General features: G+C 43.1%; 2 protein-coding genes across 3 annotated transcripts in view; one reads left to right on the top strand and one right to left on the bottom strand.

The window, feature by feature from the left end:
- FAN1 (FANCD2 and FANCI associated nuclease 1) overlaps positions 1-1,405 on the bottom strand; it is a 35,960-nt gene extending 34,555 nt beyond the window's left edge. The window contains exon 1 of one of the 2 annotated variants that reach the window (XM_075575861.1): positions 1,311-1,405. The gene's annotated coding sequence lies outside the window, so the exon portion shown is untranslated. Of the gene's footprint in view, positions 1-1,146; positions 1,248-1,310 lie in introns of those variants that run through there. The other variant, XM_075575860.1, reaches the window with a different exon arrangement.
- A 20-nt stretch (positions 1,406-1,425) lies between these two features.
- Positions 1,426-21,547, top strand: MPHOSPH10 (M-phase phosphoprotein 10). The gene is made up of 11 exons (XM_075575865.1): positions 1,426-1,584; positions 3,958-4,636; positions 8,217-8,386; positions 10,080-10,275; positions 10,928-11,069; positions 13,464-13,531; positions 14,134-14,271; positions 17,439-17,546; positions 18,639-18,746; positions 19,817-20,047; positions 21,005-21,547. Exons 1-11 carry the CDS (start codon positions 1,496-1,498, stop codon positions 21,152-21,154), a joined length of 2,079 nt encoding a protein of 692 aa, XP_075431980.1. The 5' UTR covers positions 1,426-1,495; the 3' UTR covers positions 21,155-21,547.
- The last annotated feature ends 312 nt before the right edge of the window (positions 21,548-21,859 follow it).

Genomic DNA, 21,859 nt, shown 5'->3' with positions numbered 1-21,859 from the left:
GATGAAGACTTTGCTCTCGATCCCAACCTCAAGGTCATTAATAAACAAGTTAAAAAGCAGGGGTCCCAGTACCGATCCCTGAGGTATTCCACTCACGGCTTTAGCCCAACCTGAAAAAGTTCCATTTATGACAACCCTCTGTTGTCTGTCCTTCAGCCAGTTTTCAATTCAGGTGCATATATTTTTATTAAGTCCAATATGCTTTATTTTGTACACCAACCTCGTGTGGCACCATATCAAAAGCCTTTGCAAAATCTAAGTAGATCACATCAACTGCATTACCCTGGTCTAAATTCCTACATACCACCTCAACGAAACAAGTAAGGTTAGTTTGGCATGATCTATCCTTCATAAATCCATGCTATTACTAATAATTTTGTTTTCCATTAGGTATTCCTGAATATTATCCCATATTAAACCTTCAAGTAGTTTTCCCACTATTGAAGCCAGGCTTACAGGTCTGTAATTCCCCGGTTGTGATCTAGCTCCCTTTTTAAATATAGGCACCACATCTGCTTTATGCCAATCTTGTGGTACTGAGCATGTGGGAATGGAGTCCTTGAATATTAAATGTAATGGTTTGGCTATTGCTGAACTTAACTCCTTGACCCGAAACATCACCTGTTTCCGTCTCCTGACGTCTGCTTTTTGATACATTTAAGTTTTTCATATGTTCTATTGGTGCTGTGAACTTCATGAGGATATGAGTATATATATTACAATCAGTATGGCAGCACATAAAAATAGTACCTTAGATTAGAAGGCTGGGTGTCATGCTAGGTAAATCAAAGGATAACAGCAAGTTTGGGTGTGTATACTTAGGTACAGTATATACAAAAACCAACACAGGAAGCAAATATTTATATATATATTTTTTTACATAAAACACCAGAAAGCCACAGTTTCAGTCCCCAGAGGTACCTTCTTCAGACATACAATGGGGCACACAAATACCAAAAACATTGGTATATTTCGGTGTGGGTTCATATTTCTTGTTTTGGTAAAAAAGACCCACTGCACATACCTGTGTAACATATAGCCTATGCGCGTATACACGATACTTTAAGCTAAATTAAAAAAACAAACAAGATAATTAAGTGACAGTGCACAAGCCACATGCAGCCATTGTGCCTGTCAATACTTTACCTCAGCACGTTTACCTATCACCCTGCAAGGACGCCGCCATCTTGATTCTCCCAATCAAGACCAACTTTATTGACACAGGCAAAGGTTACAAACACACACTTCCAGAAAGTAAAGGTGACTTAAATTATGTATGTTATGTATGATCAACTCGGTAGACCCTTTACCTGTAAAGCGTACACATTGGTTCGGGTGGAGGGTGGAAAAAGTTACTTGGGGGGAAAATACTGCCCGGAACGTTAGTGGAAGCGGAACCCATCTACTCACGGAGGAGTTTCCACCCGGACACTTTTAGCCAGCCCGCCTCTTGCAGTGGGATGCCTATGTGAGTGGTCGCTGGAGGAGGAGGAAGATGGCGGCGACCGGAGCAGCACGGCTAGAGCTGGGGCAGCGCATGGAGGTGCTGGAGACAGTGAGTGCCCACCCCGAGCAGCTTCTCAGGTACAAGCGGCACGCACTCTCAGTAATGAGATCTCCCTGTGAAAGCACCACACAGGCCATATACACGGAAAGACATCAACCTCAGTACATAGGGTGGCTCTTTAAAAAGACAAGGACTGTATGGTACTGTACATACCTAACAGCTGTACCCATTTATCCGGTACGGGGCCTGGATTAAGGTCCTTGGTAGCACTGACACGTTGATCCTGTTTTTAAAAAAATCCCATATCTATTGGCCCTGAGAGTGCCAGACTTCTACCTTTTTACATATTATTTACTTTCATTGCACCCCAGGCAGATTGAGGAAGCGAGTGCTGCTTTTCTGTATGATGATATATATATACACCCACCCAGCCCCCACTGTATGTTATAGAGTTTTGATCTTAGTATATAGTAAATTGCATGTGTTATAATGGCTTCTTAGGAAGTGTCACTTGCCTGGACGCTCCTCAATCCCACACTGAAGTAGCAAATAAAGTGCACATATTTTCATGTTGCAAATGTTGGAGCGTCAGCTTTAGTACCACAAAATACCACATTCGTTAAAACACCAGGTGTCTGTATGAACCCCCTGTGGTGCTTACAACACCAGGATATCACAGCATGGTATATCTTTGCCTTATGTAGTCATTTATCCACCTTGTACTGTATTGTAATTTTGTAAAGCGCTGCATACATTCGTGGTGCTATATTAATTAAGTGATACACGCAAAGCAACCCCCACCATAATCTTACACTCCAAAGCAGGGGAAGGAGCACAATGCCAGGTTTTCAAGATGGTGAAAGAACTTGTTGGAGTTGCTATAATGTGAAGATTCTTAACCATGCAACATCTTTCCTACCATAGTTTCATAGTTATATAGTAGATGAGGTTGAAAAAAGACGTACATACATGAAGTTCAACCTATGCTACATTTAGATGACAGATACTTTATCCTATATCCGTACTTACAGTATATTGATCCAGGGGAAGGCAAACGAAGAACCCCAGTGAAATATCTACTGATATCTCATAAGGGGGAAAATAAATTCCTCCCTGACTCCAAATATTGGTAATTGGATTACTCCCTGGATCAACATCCTTCCCGTGTTTACTTATTTGGTATATCCCTCTATACCTTTACTTTTTTTAAAAGATGGCAAACCGTTTTTTTAAAGATATCTATTGTATCTGCCATCACAGTCTCCATGGGGGTAATGAATTCCACAATTTAACTGCCCTTACTGTAAAGATCCATTTCCTTTGTTGCTGGTGAAATCTCCTCCTTTCCTCCAACCTTAAGGGATTGTGTCGTTTGTACTGCCCGTGGGATGACTAGTTCTTTTGAAAGCTCCTTGTATTGTCCCTGAATGTGTTTGTATATAGTTATCATATCCCCTCTTAGACGCCTCTTTTCCAATGTAAACAAATCTAATTTAGCTAGCCTCTCCTCATAAATCAGATTATCCATACCACGTTAAAGATCTTTTATTTGTATGGCGCCAACATATTCCACAGCACAGTACAATGTGGGAGGGAGGGGCATAACATTGTGTAACAGAAAAGGAATGAAACCTCTTTGCTGCCAGTCTCCTGCAATGTGTTGCAAACAGGATTACATCATGCACAAGAGTATGTAACTTGTAGAGTTCACAATCCAATGTTGGTGCCTGGGGCACAGGAAGAGTGACATGCACAACGTGAGCTGACACACACTGGGGTCCGAATCAAAGACTGTGGTCTTGCCCCAAAGCTACCCTTTGAGACAGTTTAAAAGTGCAATCCAAGCGGATTTACATACCCTTTACATACGATCGACAATGGGTCTCCAGAGCTGAACCCCATTAATTTCAGCTCCGGGATCCCCACCCCCCCTGCTTCTGAGATACTTACCGCCGAAGGTGGTGCCTTTATCTCCTGCAAGTTCTAAACTCCTGCGTTACGTGGGCTGCTAGAAAGCCGCAACGGATTATGTCACGGCTCCCGATTTGGCCCGCAGGACACGGTAGCTTTGAAAAGCGGCCATAACGCGAGCCTCAGCTTGCAAGCCAGAGCAACTACTGACATCCCCTATGGGGTTATCTCCAGAATCAGGGGGTCCCTGGAGTTCAAATGAATGGGGTTCAGCTCCGGAGACCCCCTGCTTCAATTCTATGTATAAAAAAAGGGGGGGGGGGGAGATAGAGACGTCCAGCTTAGATTGCCGCTTTAAGATATGTTTAATATCTCTGGAAATTCAGACACTATCACAGTTTTATGCATAAGCACCATTGAGTTAATATGCTATAAATACAGTACTCTAGTACTCTGCTATATAAAAATGCCGTCTATTACATATCCAGTAGAACTATTCAGTTGTTTACCTAAAATGCCTTTTGTTTTATTCTTAATAGCGTGCAAGAGGGATTGGCATCCGAGTTCTCTCTCCTAACAAAGTCTCTGTATGACTTGCATAAGTCTGAGTTGGTGCTTAAGGTGGGGAGCCCCCTAAAAGAACTGGTGATTGAGAACTTTGACGAGGAGCAAATCTGGCAGCAGCTGGAACTTCAGAACCGCGCCGTTCTTGGTTACTTCACAAGAGCGGTCACAAAGACTCTGAAGGACAAGGACCTCTGTCTCGTGCAGCCATCTGACGAGCAAGCATCAGAGACCGAGGAGTCCGTGGAGGAAGAGGAGGAGGAAGATATCTTAGAAGACCCCGAATTAAACACAGACAGGGAAGCTGAAGCAGGGAAAGCGAGAGACCCCAAACCTAATGGCCGTAAAAGTGTCAGAAAAACACGCGTGGAGAAATTTAGCGATGACGATTCGGACATGGACTTTGATATTGATAAACTGGAGAAGCAAAGCAAACCGACGGCAAATAAAAAGGCCGCGGTGAAGCCAGCTGAGAAATCCATAGTGGACGACCGATTCTTCAAGCTGTCGGAGATGGAGGCCTTTTTGGAAGCGACAGAGAAGAAAGAAGGTGGGAAAGATGAAGACGAGGTGGATTATTTTGAGGATATTCTCTCTGATGATGATGACGACGACGATGAGGAGGAATTTCACATAGAAAAAACAAAAAGAAAGGTAAAACATCAATACAAAAATATATAGGTAGCCAGCAACCATTGCATAAGAAAAACAAACACAACCTTTGCCTAGCTATGTATAGTTGTATAGTTCTATACAAGCGTTTTTTTTTATTTTTCCTGGTGAGGATGCTCTGTTCTGCTTTTGCATAAGATGCAAGAGAGTAATGCATGCATTCAGTACATGTGGTAAGAAGAGGGGTGCTGTACCGCGTCCAGGGAGGTCCACAGGTCCCAGAGGAAGCTAATCAGCAAAGCAGGAGGCAGGCACACTTATTCCGAAAGCTTTAATGTGCCATATAATCCGCCGTTTCGGTAGTACTATGCTACCTTTCACAAGGTGAGGGCTTTGCATAAGGACACTTGGACACAATTGGGTTATGATGAGGACAAACAGCTGTCCCCGAGTGGGTCCACTCATTCTGTATTCCTCTGTTACCAGGCTTAGTTGTGGAGTGCAGTTTTAGGGAGCCCATGTATAGCTAAAAGTGATGCATATGGGATAGTCCTTTTGCATGTTCAGTTTACATTGAATTTAAAACACATACTGTATTTTGTTCTGTTTTTTTTTTTTTTACTATTCCCTTCCAAAATTCAGCCAGGTGCCTCCTGGCACAAATAAAAATGATCCACTGTAACTAGCCAACAAGTCAGTCAGTTATCGAGGCTTCTTTGGAATATGAGGCTGTCATCAGATGATAAAGAAAACAGTGGGTGTTCTTCTAACCTCCATCTGTGCAATACAAGGTTCTGGCCTGTAAATGATGGGTCACACCAGAAGTACTTGCCTATATGAATTGTTCATATTCGAGTTAAATTTCCATATGTGTTCATCCAGGCAAGATAGCCTCATCTAGCAGTTGAGTATTATCTCGCTGCAATAAATACCTTGCAAATAGTAGACTGTTCGTTTTCATATGTGCTAACAAATATCCACTTGAGAATCAAAGGGCCTAATAATTTGTGCAATCTATGATGTAAAAGGGTGTTTTAGAATAAGTAGGTTTAAAAAACCCTAGTAGAGATGCTTTCAATTCACCAAAACTTAAATAAGGGGATTTGGGGCAACAACAAATAAAACATGTTTTAATACAAATTGACTGATTCGAAAGAGTAAACTTAATACAAGAAAAAATGAAAGTATAGGACATTGCCAGTAAGGGACATTCACTGAAAATCAGAGACTTCACAGGTTTATTGTATTTGGGTTGTGGTGTAGCTTCCCTCATGATTATTAAGACTTGGCTTGTAACCCTCTGGAGGACGCAGGATATAGTGGCTACGTCATGCCCTTTCTGTGCTAGTTTTCCTGGGGTGACCACAGAAAGGGCAAAACATAGCCGATACGTTATGGGGTCCCTGGAATGCCAGACCCCATGACGTGGCAGGGCCACCAATAGAAATCTGGGGCCCAGGACAAATTAAAGGACTATGTCCGCAGCCTAAGAGAGGTCCCCTAAACTTGCCTTACCCAAACTCCCATTGAATACAAGGCTCCCACTGCAGCCAGGGATTTGGGGTAATAACTTGCAAATGAGAATTCAGTGTGTCACACGGCTTCTTATCCAGTGTAACAGGGTTCCCTGGAAGTTCATGCCTGCTGTTTTTAATCCGGCTTTAACAGCAGGTGTACTGGCAGGCAGCTGTTTTGGCCTTTTGCGTCTCGGCAGTGTGCGGCTGTTGCAGGCCTTGCATTGTGAGACGGTTTGTGGCTAGAAACCAGGTGCACAAACAAGTTATGAGTAGTAAAAACAAGTGACAACCCCACCCCCACCCCCCCCCCCCCCCCCCCACCATACAGCAGTGATAAAGAACACTTATGAATATACTAATCTGTCTCACAGGTACCCTAAACCTGCCTTACCCCATACTTATAGGTTTACAGTGCTTGCAATGCAGCTAGGGATTCTGGGTAATGACATGCAAATCAGCGCTAATAGTGTGTCCTTTTTGCTTCTTGGCCACTTTAACATGGATCCCTTGAGCTTCCGCCTGCTCTTTCACTCAGCTTTATAAAGCAAAGCCCAGGTGAAAGAACCGCGTGGCCGGCAAACTAACTGGCAGACATAGCCTTCCCGATATGATGTTAGATGCATTATAGGGGTTACGCATCCTGTCACCGTGATCTGCATCCTTTTATACTCCGGCAGTGTTGCCACCCAAACAGCATGTGAAACACACCACATGTTTGATTCATTAGCTGTGTCTCACATGAGTAGCTGTGATTTTCTGCTACATTAGCTGTGCTGGGCCATTATACACGAGGAGCTGTGTGCTGTAAATTGCTGTCACTGCTTAGTATTTTATAGACCTCTTCCAAAATAGTACCGCAACATAATGGATTATAAGATACAGTCTGTTCTATTATAAAACATTGTTTTTTTATCAAAACCTCTTTCAAACTCTGGAGAGTCTTGTTTCCTATAGCTCTGCGTGTGCTGCACACATAATGCAGGTACAATTAACCCCTGCAGCACAGAATGCGTTCTGGTACCTGAGACATGGAGGTAGTTGCCCACAGTCACACACACACTTCGTTGGCCTGTTTCAAGTCTCCTTTTCCTAACCTCAAGGTGGCTACTGTTAGCCATGTAACCTGGGATCACCAAACTGACTTTCATACATATTTGTAATGAGAAGGTAATGGCCTGATCAGTGATTACCAGTGGACAAATTACCAGTGGAAGCCTATAGAACAGGGGTAGATCAACTCCAGTCCTCAAAGGCCACCAACAGGACAGGTTTTAAGGATATCCCTGCTTCAGCCCAGGTGGCTCTGTCGTAGTTGGCCACCTCGGCTATTGAACATTACTTGTCTATAAAGCCTATACACACTCGTGAGACTGTACATGATCTATCTGGTACCTGTATGGTTACAACCTTAAAGCAGTAGTCTTCCCCTGCCTAACCCCCTTGTTCACCTCTCCCCCCCCCCCCCCCTTTAGGGGGGGGCGTGGTGTCACAGGATGGAATCGGGGTCGCCTGAGCTGAACCGCATTCTTCTCCGCTCCAGTGGCCCCGTAGTTCCTGAGATACTTGCGGGTAAAGGTACCAGGATTACTTCCTGGTTTTGAACTGGGTTTTAAATCTCCTTCTTCACACGGGCCGATTAGAAGAAAAAAAACGCAACAAATGACACTGCAGCTTCCTATTGGTCCGCATGACGCAGGAGATATGAAGCGCCATTTTATTTCCGCTGATGGGGACTGAGATACTGGTAACTTCACTAGTAAGTATTTTCTGAACGCAGTGGTCCCAGAGCTAAAAATAGCGCAATTTATCTCTAGGAAGCTCCAGAATCCCACCCTGAATTGCAACAAATACAACAAGCACCCGTGATTACTGCTTTAATCGTCTCTTTGCTGGTGATTTGGTTTTGATGTTTGTACCTTTCTTTTCTTGGGCCCTTTAACTTGCTCTCATCTTCCGTGGTCCCTGTGCCATTTTTTGTCCTCTACTTACATTGTGGTCATGTATTTGACCTGCTATGCCTGTGATATAACCAGAAGCTTTATATTGCTCATACTCCGTAGATCTGCTCACTCATCTACAAACTCTTCTGAAATGATGTTTTTCAGGTGGCTAAGAGTTCCAGAGACCTCCAGTACAAAGACTATTTTGACCCAGTTGATAATCAGGAGGAGATGGACAGGCAGCCAGAAGAGGAGAATGAGGATTCGGTAGTGGATGACGAGAATGAGGAGGACGTTGAGGAGGGAGATGGCAATGAGGAAGAAATGATTGAAGAGTAAGAACTTGTGAAGCTATTTACCTCTGTAGTACTGATGTGGCATAGACAGAGAACATGTGTGGCTTCCATTGCACCCCTAGAGCTGCTTCAGTTGCACGTAGGAAAGCCGATACAATGAGGTTAACGTGAGTGCACCCACCTTATCCCAATTGTTCCTGGGTTGTACCCGCTGCTTGTTTTTAACATTGCAGTATCCGTGACACAGATGGCTACACTAATAGGTTCTCTATCTAATTCTCTTGCTCAAACACTGGCCCTTCTTTATTTTAGTCTTTCCCTTGTATGCTTTTAAAGGTCCAATCCCTCTACAAATGTTTGAGAGAGAAGCTAATCAGTGCTAGCTAAATAATATAACCTGCAAAGCTCTGTATTAAATGAGGACATTACTAAACAACGTTTTTGTATTGTAATCATGGGGCCCAGGACAAATGAAAGGAGCAGTGCCCCCCTCCCCCAGTGACTGGTTGGGTGACTGAGTGAGACTGCGGATTCCGTGGCTGGAGGCGGGCGTGCGAGGGAAGCTGGGTTGGTGCGCGTGGGCCCGCCATGGCACTTCCCCTCCGTCCCACGACTCACGGGGCCTGGGACGCCAGCACCGGCTGTCCCCCCCTGTTGGCGGCCCTGATTGTAATTGAAAATAAAGTTGTCATGCTGGGCCTTTTTAATCTATTCGGTGCTGTAGATATTAAATACTTAAAAACAGGGAATGTTTTGAACTGCAGTGCACTGCATGACCATTTAGCAGTGAAAGAGTTAATTGCAGTGCCCCAGTTCAATTAGCCTGACAGATTTGAGGGAAATATTTTACCTTAATGATCCTAAACACCATGCTGATCACTCCCAGCCACAGTAAATCCTTTCTTCAAGGACAGAACAGCGCTTAAAGGAGCCACAATGTGCAGAGAAAATCTGCCTTGTAAGGCGTGTAAAATAGTGCGCGTGCGTCAGTTATAATTGGCTGTGTTACCAGCCGTTTCTATACTAGGGACGCGCACGGCCGTGAGTGGTGCCGCGGCAGACCAGGGAAATTACAATAAACTTGTATTTTGGTGCTGCTGCCACGCCGCGAACCAATCGCAGCCCGGCACCATTTGCACCATAACAAATAAACACGCCACATGCAGGCGCGCGCACCCGGCATTGCGTGTTTAGTTGTTGGGGTGCAGGCAGTGACTCACCTGGTTAGGGAGCGTGACTCTGTCACAGCGTTAGCCCGCGCTGTGATTGGTTCGCGGCGTGGCAGCAGCCCGAAAATACCATTTTGTTGTAATTTCCCTGGTCTGCCGCGCCACTGCTCATGGCTGTGTCCGCGCGCGCGTCCCAAGTATAGAAACGGCTGGCTAACAGCCAATTCTAATTGGCGAGAGAGTGGTTATTGCTCTTAGGAGAAGGTGGGCTTTAGGGACAGAACTTGGGTTTCAGTATCTAGTTATTAGAATTGTTTTTAGTCTCTATGTTTTAATTTTCTTCACGTTTGCATTGTGTGTGTAATACATGGGAAAGATTTGACATTATGGATAGGGAGCAGAGGAGGAGGAAACTGGAACGATTGTAATGTTACTTGGGTTGTAGATTAAAAGGTAGTGCTACTTCAACCACTCTATATTCTTTTACCAAGTCCATCCCCACACTAGTGCATCAATTCATCAGTTGTGTATGTGATTCAGCCTACAGCTATCTTGTTTTATAGTGATGAGGATGATGATGATGCAATGGAGGAAACAGAAGAGAGCAAAAAGGCTAAGGAGGCGTTCAAGAGGGTGACGTTTGACCTGTCGGATGACAGCGAAGGGGAAGAAGTTGGTGATATACTTGGCGGGAAGAAAAAGCAGCAGGACCTTGAGCCCAGCGAAGCCAAGTCATCGTTTGAAAAAAGGGAAGAGAAGGTCAGTCAGATCTATTTCATCCCAATAGATTCAACTTGATCCAGTGGTGCCAATCGGGCGGGGCAGAGTCGAGAGAAAGAGACCACATGGAATCTGGCTCTAAGAACAGCTGGTTGGCCATTAAATTGACCCTATGAAAGTCTTTGGGAAGACGTCTTGTAGTCATATTCTTTGGAGTCCGGAGACACTCTCGGCGTCATATTAACGGTTCTGAATGTCTCTTAGCATGAGTTGCCCTGTAGCCTGCAACACCATGCTGTGAATTGATACAAAGCGAGCCACTAGAATATGTTGCATGAAGCAATAGGGGGAGTTGCACTCCACAGGTAGAATATTGAGATGTTTCTGATTCTCGATCTACTGCGCTTCATTTTCTCCCCCTGCTTTGGTGGCATCCACAAAGACTGTAAGGTAACGTATTTGACGCAGGCACGTTGGGACAGGAAAGTATGTCAATGATGGGACTACAAACTCTTATTGTCTTCAGTAAAAGTGGAATCTTCGTGGTATTAAAAAACAGTACTGTGCGTTTTGCCACTAAATGGGTAACTAAATTGGGGTACATTTCTGCACCGATCATTTTCGGGTGAGGTGATTTGCACTGTAACTGTCCCTGTATTTCTCTCCTTAATTAAAATGCTTTGGTTTTCAGATGGCAGAGAGAATTCAGACTCTACAGAAGCAGATGCTGGGTGAGAAATCCTGGCAGCTTAGCGGTGAGGTGACGGCACAGAAAAGACCAGAAAACAGCTTGCTGGCAGAGACGGTGCTTTTCGACCATGCCTCCAGGATGGGTACGTAATCAACCTGTTTATAAGGTGCACACCATGTACTGTGCCGAATAATACAACCCGGCTGATTGCCGTTTCTGTTTTTTCGTTTTTATATATATTTTTTCTTTTGCTTCCTTTAAGAAATCGCCTCTTGCCCTTTCATGTTTTTATATAATTTTTTATTTTTTTTTTTTAAATAAAATCTGATGCTCCGTTTGAAATATTAAGTGTCCGGAAGGCTAATATGGAGCTCTCCCCAGAGCCCACTGCGGTCAAAAGGTTACCATAGACTCTCTAAAAAAACACAACTTTTTTTTAGTGTTAATCAAGATTTTCTTCATCTTTAAAGAGCAGGACATGTAGCGAAATCAGCTGAGAATGTTAATTACACGGCAAGACATTTTAATATCCCACATCGTAACAACAGCTAGATATGCAATTGCTGCAGCCCGGAAAAGCCAAACGACTCCATCAAGGGACTCTAGGAGAATAGTTGAACATAGAATAATCGAAGTGATGCTTACGGAGAAGCTTACATCTTTCCTTAGACACACACAACAAAAAGATTTTCTAGGACCGGGGACCCATGGCTGGGGAAACTGAGAACCAAAAGTTGGGATGTGGGATCTCCCTTGTTGTCAAGACTTGTCATACAAATCGCGCATTACAGTACACAACAAAATGAATCAATAAATACAAACACAGAGGGAAAAAGAAAAGGGGTTTGGAGAAGATAATCTCTGATCAGACGGTGTTGAGTTAACATTATATTCCATACCTATAAATTATTATTCTCTTTCCTTCCCCTTTTCAACTACACTACTGGTCAAATTATAATAAATGAGTTAAGCTACTAAAATGAGAATCTTGTCGTCGTCCCACGCCTCTTGCTTGCATCCTCACCCCCACCCCTTCTCAATTCTGTACTCCATCACTTCACCCCCAAGTTTTTCCCAGATTACTGTGGTTTTATTTTCTGCATAATATTGTACTGTACGGCATTTCACTCTGTTGTTTGTTATTCCCTTCCCCTGAAAACCTTAATAAAATTCAAGTTACCAAAAAAAAAGCAGGGGACAAGATGCTAACGTTAGGAGTTAAACGCCTCTAGGATTGCTACTTTATATTTACCTGTTTGTTTTGTAATAAATGGGGGGGGAGAAACCCCAAAATGACATAGGCAAAATGTAAAGACACATTGGATATTTGTATACAATCCAGCTTTAGTAACACATCAAGAAGATTGCTGCTATAAACTCAAAAACCAACATACACAGGGATAAGCAAAACATAAGCAGTTAGTAAAGTTTATCCCTAACATCAGGGGATATTAACCCCTTCCAGGTGCAATGCTAAACTCCTTCCCTGCTTCCATAGGCTGTCAGAGTAGGGGTTGCTGTCAGAAGCAGTCCCACGTAACAGAAAAAAAAAGTTGATATATATATTACACAACTTATCAATGTAATTGGCTTTGTTCTAAAACGTTGGCACCTGTAATGGTTAAATGGTAGGTTTTTACGTATTTGTATGCTGAAAAGAAAATGTACTTCTTTTTCACATCAGGACCTGCAAAATGTATTGTTATCAGATTCTTATTGTATTCCACTTTTTAGCTGTTTTGTTGACGATACTGAAAAGACCATCAGTATTGATGGCACTCTCGCATATACATGAAGATACGCCCGGTTCACTGAAAGGACTACAGGTCATATCGTAGCTAATAACAAGTCACTCATAACTTGAATGGTTCTTGATTTTATTGGAGGGCAGTCAACATTTCAGTCCCATCGTGGGACTTCAGGACAAACAGTGCAAGTGTGGCATAGCATCTATATATACCCAACACTATTAGCAGGGTATTTTACTTTGTACTTTTTTAATTTCTCGTGTTGCTGACCTTTCTTTATCTTGGACCAGCGCTACACCAAGTAATGTTGCTATTTTCACTGGTTGCCTAGCAACTATCGCCTCAAACCTTTGGTGCAAGATTTCCACCATCTTGGTGTTCTTTCACATGTATGTGTGTGTTTTGTCATGGTTGCCCGGTTTTGTCCTGAGGAAGGTCGGCAATGGGTCGAAAACGTTGACTTCTTTCCGTAATCATTCTATGAGTGCCTGTGAGAGTCTGTTACTGGCTAATGATACAGTTGGCTACTTTGCATAGAAAAACAAAAAACAAAGTGCCCATACACTGTCTTATCATGAGATTAGATCTTCTGCCAATGGGCGGCAAGATGTCTTCCAGTGCTGGAAGCTGCCTTATTGCAGAAGACTGCTTAGTAAATAAGACCTTAATCCGTTAAATGTACCACTAAAATAATGCACAAATAGAGCTAACTAATGCGGCGTCATTGCTATGGAAATAAATGTTCTCACAAGCAGGCCTCTTATCGTACATTGTATCCTCTCTTGCAGCGCCTATAATCACAGAGGAAACCACACTGCAGCTTGATGACATCATCAAACAGAGGATAAAGGACCAGGTTGGTGATTTCTTTAGCTACGGGTTCAGAGTAACCTTTTTAATGATAATTTAGATGTCTGAACAAAGCTTTATATGATTATCTTCAGTGCTGGAGATGCTTGCAATGGATTGGCTAGGCTGACTATGACAGCTGTATTATGGAAATATACACTGTAGACTGCATCTTCTAAATGAAAGTCCATGGCCACTAGCACTTTGTTTTTGTGTGAAAGCTTTCTCGTGTGTGTGTGTGTGTGTGTGTGTGTGTGTGTGTGTGTATTCGTCAGTAGAAAAGATGATGCCCTATGTCGGTCTACTCTGGTGTCGTCATTCAATGGCAGTACCCAGAATCCTTTGAGTCAACAACGTGAGAGCCCGTATTGTGTGCTTGAAGCGGCTTATTTTATCCTTTAGTAAGAACCTTCTTTTCTTTATGGTATGTTTTTGGTTGACAACTGTGGGACTCAAGCTAATTATTGGGTAAGAGTAATCTTGAAGCCCCCAACTCTGTAGGTTATAACAGTCCTAAACGCCTAATATATAGGTGATAAAGAGATTAGTAAAGGTGGACTTGGGTTTGATGAGATTAAGCAAAGGCTTTTGAATATTTCTGTTTCCAAGGTGTGGGATGACGTAGTCCGCAAGGAAAAGCCCAAGGAGAACGCCTTCGAGTACAAGAAACGGCTCACCTTGGATCACGAGAAGAGCAAACAGAGTCTTGCAGAGATTTACGAGCAAGAGTATCTGAAACTCAATCAGGTATTATTCCGATTTGTTATAAGTTGTGATACCATTTACGGAAACCTCATGAGTTTCTCATGGATACAAATAAATAGAAGACACCCGAGGTTCACTATAATTTGAAGTGTATTTGAGGTATTGTGGAGTAAATGTGGTGTTGCCTAGTAAGCAAAGCTGTCCTGGCACGCATGTAAAAAGCCATGCCATCTACTTGCCCATTCAGTAAACTTGGCTAAGAACGTTATTTTGCAGTGAATGGGTTATGCCGTCTTGCACAGCAATGCGTGGCAGGTCCCTAGCAGTAAAGGGGAGAAGGAGCGGCTCAGTGAGTAAAGACACTGACTGGCACTGAGTTCGAAGCAGGGGAACCTGGTTCAATTCCCGGTGTCGCTCCTTGTGACCTTGGGCAAATCACTTTATCTCCCTGTGCCTCAGGCACCAAAAACATAGGACAAAAAAACAAGCGCAAAACGCAATAGTGAAGTATATCAAATCTTGAGTGTTAAAAAAGGGTAATATATCTGCGTACATCAAAGGATTAGAACATAAGCATTGCGTGTATCAATAGACAAGTTACCACAGAGCCGTCGACAGGATAGGCGATAGTGGAGGAAGCCAGTCGATCAGCAGTGGAAGCTAATACACCGGTGACCGGTGACTCCTGCTCTTGCCGGGTTTACTCACGTGTTGACTGAGAGACTTTGTCCGAACGCACACATAGTCTGCATGGTTATTGCAAAGGATTTTCTGCTGCCTTGGAGATGATCTGGATGCCGACGACCGATTACAGTCACAGAGCCGAATAACACCTGGAGAGTGCGGAAGTGCACTTACCTGAGGCTTCCTCCACTATCGCCTATCCTGTCGACGGCTCTGTGGTAACTTTTGTATTGATACACGCAATGCTTATGTTCTAATCCTTTGATCTACGCAGATCTATAACCCTTTTTTTAACACTCAATAAGATTTGATATACTTCACTATTGTGTTTTGCGCTTTGTTTTCTTGGGAGTGTTTGAGCCACTCCATAATCCCAGCAGCATACGCGATTTACCAACGGTTATGTATGGTTACATATTTTTTTCACTTCCACATTAGGGTTGTGCTTGATTTTATGGTTTTTAACTAATTATCAAGGAGGGTTAATTTAATCACTAGATTTCACTATTAGACATTGTTCGGTTAACACAATTTGGTTATTTTGGGTTGCGCACTATCTTTTCTACGTAAAACTAGCAGCGCTATACAAGAACATGCTATTATTATTATTATTATTATTATTATTATTATTATATATTTATTGCTTGCTACCTGTCTCAGATTGTCTAGTTTGATTGAAATGTTATTGTACATAGTAGATGTGGATGCTGGGCACCAGTATATTAAGAGGTCAAATAAAACACACAGTAATTAAATGAAAATGTTATACAGGCATACCCCGCATTAACGTACGCAATGGGACCCGAGTATGTATGTAAAGCGAAAATGTACTTAAAGTGAAGCACTACTTTTTCCCACTTATCGATGCATTTACTGTACTGCAATCGTCATATACGTGCATAACTGTAAATAACACATGTGTAACAAGCTCTATAGTCTCCCCGCTTGCGCACAGCTTCGGTACAGGTAGGGAGCTGGTATTGCTGTTCAGGACGTGCTGACAGGCGCATGAGTGAGCTGCCGTTTGCCTACTGAGCGATATGTACTTACTCGCGAGTGTACTTAAAGTGAGTGTCCTTAAACTGGGGTATGCCTGTATATGTATATTTTTTTTATATTAGTATTTACAATATTTCAAAATAAAAGAAAAGTTGGGGCTTTCTCCTGTGGCACTATTTTTGCAATTGATTCCTCCCCGGTAAATACAGAGGCAAATAATGTGTTTAATACCTCTGCTTTTTCCTTATCTCCAATAATTTGCCTGCCCATCTCACACTGAATGGGGCCTATATTTTATTTTCAAAGCTTTTTGTCTTTAATTGTCAACAATACTCTTAAGGGCATTTCAGCATGAAATATCTCAGTAACCGGCGGTTCCAGTAGTTAGTTTGGGGGCTGTGGTTTGGGGGATCCCTTGTTTCAAATAAGGTAAAATAATATTTTGCCTGTCCTGTTAGTGAGCCGCCCGTGCACGCTAAGTAGGTCAGAGATGTGGACCAGCAGGCTACTGCGCTCTTGAACAGGGCAGCGAATGGGGCAGAATATTAAAGAAAAAGAGGGATCCAGGGACTCTTGTTAAATAATAAAAAAAAATGGTATTTATTCGAAATCTCCAGATTAAAACGGTAGCAATGATTCTTCACTAAAACCATCTCGGTAAACAAAGTTAAACTGCACCCACGGAATGAGCGCTCTGATTCCCGCCCAACGAGGGTACTGACTGAGGGGCTACACAGCGTATGGCAGCTCCAGGCCTCAAGTACCACCAACAGTCCAGATTGGCAAAATATGGCTACTTGAGAACAGGTGGTTCAGTCAAAAATGATTTTGGAATCCCAGATCTCTCTACTGAGGATCTCGGGTACTCTCAAGGTCTCGTGCAGTCCTGTCCACCTGCTGTCTTGCTAGCCCTGTGGCTACTTGTCCTTCCCTGCGTTACGCGAAACCACTGCTCATTTTGCCAAAGATGTTATTTAATTAGATCGGATCTTCTTACTCTCTCCCGACTGCAAATATAACTAACAATTTATACTTATACAAAACACACTCTTCTCTTCCCCCCCCCCCCCCACACTTCAGTGTGTGTGTGTGTGTGTGTGTGTATCTTCATCCCTTGCTGACCCACTGTTGGATGAAGGCCTCCCCAATGATCTTCCAGGTACTGCTGTTACGAGCCTCTCTTCTCCACATTGCTCTAACAAACGTATATTATTTGATCCACTCATCTTACTTTTGGTCGGTCTTTTGATATCCCTTTGGAATTCAGTCGAGTACCATCTTTGTCCAACGACAGTCGTTTCTCCTTGCAGTATGTCCGGCCCGCTGCCATTTGAATTTCCTCACCCTTGTGAAGTCACATCTGTTTTTGGTTTCGAGCCGATAGTTTTCCGGTCTGGTCGGGTAATACTTAACAATAGCTAACATTTCACCGTACTTCTTTGAGTTGTCTAGAGCTTCTGAATTGAGATATAGGCCGAAACCTAATATATTTGATGCCACTACGATTTCTTTCTTTTTCTTTCCAGAAAAAGGTAGAAGAAGAAAACCCAAAGCATTTGGAAATCCAGAAAATAATGGACACACTCTTCCTGAAGCTTGACGCTCTTTCTAATTTCCATTTCATACCCAAGCCGGTAATTTTCTGCCTTTTTTTTTTTTTTTTTAAATTACATTTTTCATTTGGATCTCGGTTTTGCACTTGTTTTCTGATTTTTGGCTTTCTGAAGAAAATAACCAATATGTATGTGTATTTATATATTTGTATTATATCTTTATCCCCATTAGATGCACCCTTTCTGCATAACCATTTGGCTGTTTTGTTTAACCTAATTTCGCTGGGTAACCACTATTGCCTCCTTAGTACTTGGAATATATTTAAGACTCCACATTGCATAGGTTTTAAGAGCCTCCTTCTGTAAAAGGAGGATGTACCACAGTGGATTTAAAACAGAGGGCGCTATAGGACAACACATGTAGCAGATGTTATTGCTCCCACTAACGCATCAGCAATAAATGCCGCATACGTTACCATTTCTCTCAACGGAGCGGTGATGAATATGGCACCAGCTTTGGGCACAGCGTCTCTTTAACTTGAGCAATAACTCTTGTTACACCTGCACATTGAGGAGGCTTCAGTGTGTAGTCACACTTGTAAAGATCACAAAGGCGATTTAAAGTACAAAATCTGAATTATACAATGCGTAGATGTGCAAAATGCTGAAAGGAAGTACAAATGGCTGCTAAAATTGTGTAATCGAAACCGCGTCACTCCCAACAGCCATGAAACCATATAAATGTCAATAAAGTGTCCCCTATTGATACGATGAAGGCCACATTTTGCTTTTGGGCATCTTACCCCTTATCACTTCGGGAGCTGGTTAGGGAGAATCGGGGACTTAATCCCTTACCCGGAACTCAAGGAGTTATCATGTTTGAGGGGAGGAGGTTTTTTGACACCTTTAGTACAAGGCAAAGGGGGATGCCTAACACCTTGTGAGCTGAGGGTGGGGAACCTTAACCCCATGGGTGCAGAAAGACGTCTCCTGAAGTGCAGGAGGTAGGTAGGGGCGATGGATACAGCAACTCCATTCTACATAGATTGCTAAAAAGTTACAGAGGGAAAATGGAAATCTACTTTTCCGTTATTTGTGATTTTTACAAACTTCTAAATGATTTGTTACTCCTGATCTTTTATGGGTTTTTTCAATTTGTTTTTTATTCTCCAGCCTGTTCCAGAAATTAAGGTGGTTTCAAACCTCCCCGCAATCAGCATGGAGGAGGTGGCCCCGGTGAGCGTCAGTGATGCAGCGCTACTGGCTCCAGAGGAAGTCAAAGTAAGAGCGCCTTGTCGTGGAACGGTGTGCATGGGCCATTATATGCTGTGGCTGAGCCTGTCTGCACACTTCCTACTTTCAGTTGCTCTGTGAAGTTGAATATAACCCCTTCATTGCCAGATGGGGCCAGGCAATGATGGGGTTAACACTGGCAGTGAATGGGGTTAACTCGGCCAAGCGTGCAGCGCATCAAGCTGCCAAAAAAAAAGTCTGGCTTCATCTACCTACCATCCTCTAACCCAGGGGGGCGCAAACTGGGGGGCGCGGTGGTTACAGAGGCCAAACGCTAGGCCTCTGTAACTTCACTTAACTTGGCTTCCATCGACGCGTCGTCATGGCAACGCAGCGGCAGATGACGTGACAACGTGGCGTCACATGATCCCGCGGCGTCATTTTACGCCGGAGCCAAGGTAGGGGGGAAAGTTTGCGCACACCTGCTCTAACCCACTGCAGCACCCGACTGGAACATCCACGTCCCATATTGGGGGCCACTGCCGTGTGTTTGGGGTGCGAAGTACCCATGTAAATCCAGTATTGCTATGGGTTTTGGAGCACTTTTGAATATCTGCGTGAGATGACTATATTTTATTTCCTTGTTCAAAAGAAGCTAAGGAACGCCTTCTGAATGTTAAGGGGGGGAAAGGTATTTTAATTCAAATGTGATTAGCGAGTCTTCTGCAGATCTCAAATTTCACCAATTGTGGTTCAATGGACTTTAATATTTATGGAGTATGAAGAAAGAACTGTAGAAATAAAGGACATAGCCTCTTAACAGAGATGATGGAGGCTAATTTAGTACGGGAATAAATACAAATCCTTGGGATAGACACAAGGCTTTCCTAAATATGAAAGAAAGCCGAGGGTGGAATAGGGGTTGAAGTACCACAGCAAGTAGGCGAATGGGCAGAGGAGATGGGCCCCGTGGTTCTTATCTTCCGTCAATTGCTGTTTCTACAAGGTGGTGACTTGCCAAAGCATTAATGGGTCTCAAACGGAGGGTCTTCCACTTCCACCCACTTGTTGGGTTACAGCTCCTCTTATTCTCTGGTCCCTTTTTTCTCTACTCACAGGAGAAGAACAAGGCTGGAGATCTGAAGACCAACGCAGAGAAATCGGCCACAGACAAGAGGCGGGAGAGGCGGAAGAAGAAGGCCGTGAAAAGGCTGAAAATAAAGGCCAAGGAGAAGCGACAGCAGCTGGCGGAGAAGGCGAGAGCAGAGAAAGGGAAGACACTCTCCAAGGAAGCTGCTGCGGCCAACCTCAAGAAACTCGCCAAGGAAGGAAAGGCCACTGTGCTCAAGGTAATGCCTGGTTTCCTACGGGCACGACGTGTATTTTACACAATGGCAACAGGGCCGTGCTTTTCTCCCCAAGGTGTATGTTGAGTTGTAGCTCCGTTACTGTAGACCGGCTGTTTTTAAATGCAGGCTAAACGCCCCCCGATTAAGAAAACATTAGTCTGAATGATTTTATTAAAGGAAATAACAGCATTTAATTGAACCGGAAAGGACTAAATATCTATTAATTAAGTAGTCAAGCTAAATTATACTAAGTATTGACCTCTATGCTGCCATATTCGGTGCTCTGCATGCCTCTGATGTCATTTCTAATTTAAAAGGACCATTTGGGGGGGGGGCGGGGGGGCTTTAATAATAGCAGTCTGTGTTCCTTTAGCATGATACACTAGTGTTCAATGTTTCTATGCTGCTGGGTAATTGACTTACTGTATCTTGCTGTCATCTGGGGAGAGATGAAGGTTGTCCATTATATTGATGTCTATTGTGCCTGGAACTTCCTCTACCATAAAGGACTCCCATTAGTGTCAACATAGCCGTTCCCTGATCTTTTTTTCAACTTTCAGAACTACAATGCGCTTTTAGAAAAAGTTTTAAAAATGTAAAAGCACCAAAAAGAGCACTTCATATTTGCAGGGAGTAAGTTTGCCTTTGATGTTCTATTGTTCATCCTCTCTCTTCCCCCTAACAAGCTGTACTGAAAAATGATTGCAAATAATCAAGATGTGGAGGGTATTGGCTGCAGACTTCCTGGCCAGGCAAACTTTTATAGTGCCTTATTACCATCCACATGTGATGATTCTACGAAACCAGGGATTAAGAAGAGGTTGCAAACGTGTAAACTTTATTTTGTACTGTGAAATAATACATGCAGTTTCCTTTTTTTCCCTCCTGTTGGGGATGTTGTCTGAATACGGATGTGTCGGCTGCATTTCATTAAAACTCTTGCGTTTTCTATTACAGGATGAAGGGAAGGATAAAGCTTTGAAATCTTCCCAGGCGTTCTTCTCGCAGCTGCAGGATCAAGTCAAATTGCAGATCAAAGGGGCCAAATCAGCCCAGAAGAAACCAAATAAAAAGCATGAACTTTCCGCCCATAAACTCAAACTCTAACTCTGGTGTGTTCTCTGTGCTGATTTGTGACCTGTGTTTTTGTAATAAAATGATGGCCTAATATATTTACAGTGGTTGAGATGCGACATTCAGCAGTTGGATGTGTAGAAAGAAGAATAACTTTTTATGCCTACATACATTTTGTTAAATAAAACCTGTTGGGAAACCCTCCCTCCCCCCCCCCAGTATTTTTTGTTCTTTTATGGTAAAGTATAATCCAGAGCATATGCTAATCGGGAAACACGTTTTGAGAAGGATGTTTTGAATATGGAGATTTAGTGATGGTGACCTGAAGGTGTTGATCAAAATGTGTGTCACATCTAAAGATGTTTGTAACAAATAAACTGGTAGCTGATGTATTTAGCAATCAATAAACACACTTCATTAAGAGTTGACGTCAATGCATTGACACAAATCATGTCAGATTTTTGTACGGCAGGTGTGTCTTTACATTTATTGGCAGAGTAACATCAGTGGTAATCTTTGTCAATCACAGGCTGACACGTTTGATGTGCAAGAGATTTTCTTTGTTTAACCCGTTTTTGAAAATAATTACCTTGTACGGAAGGTGCCAGGCGTTCATTTAAGGTCTCTGCGGAAGAATCTGCTAAAAGGAAACAGTCAATCTTTTAGAGGGCAACAGGCAGCCCGGGGGCCACATGTAACCCTCTGGGTCACTTAACGCCCCGCAACCGCTGGCTACCC

The sequence above is a fragment of the Ascaphus truei genome, chromosome 18 (genome assembly GCF_040206685.1).
Source record: "Ascaphus truei isolate aAscTru1 chromosome 18, aAscTru1.hap1, whole genome shotgun sequence".
Classification (NCBI taxonomy): Eukaryota; Metazoa; Chordata; class Amphibia; order Anura; family Ascaphidae; genus Ascaphus; species Ascaphus truei.
This window is presented reverse-complemented; position numbering and strand designations above follow the sequence as displayed.

Coding starts and splice junctions, on each gene's coding strand:
- MPHOSPH10 (XM_075575865.1), top strand. CDS start 1,496: ATGGCGGCGACCGGAGCAGCACGGCTAGAGCTGGGGCAGCGCATGGAG. Junction 8,387..10,079: donor GAGGAAGAAATGATTGAAGA/GTAAGAACTTGT, acceptor CTTGTTTTATAG/TGATGAGGATGATGATGATG. Junction 13,532..14,133: donor AACAGAGGATAAAGGACCAG/GTTGGTGATTTC, acceptor TCTGTTTCCAAG/GTGTGGGATGACGTAGTCCG.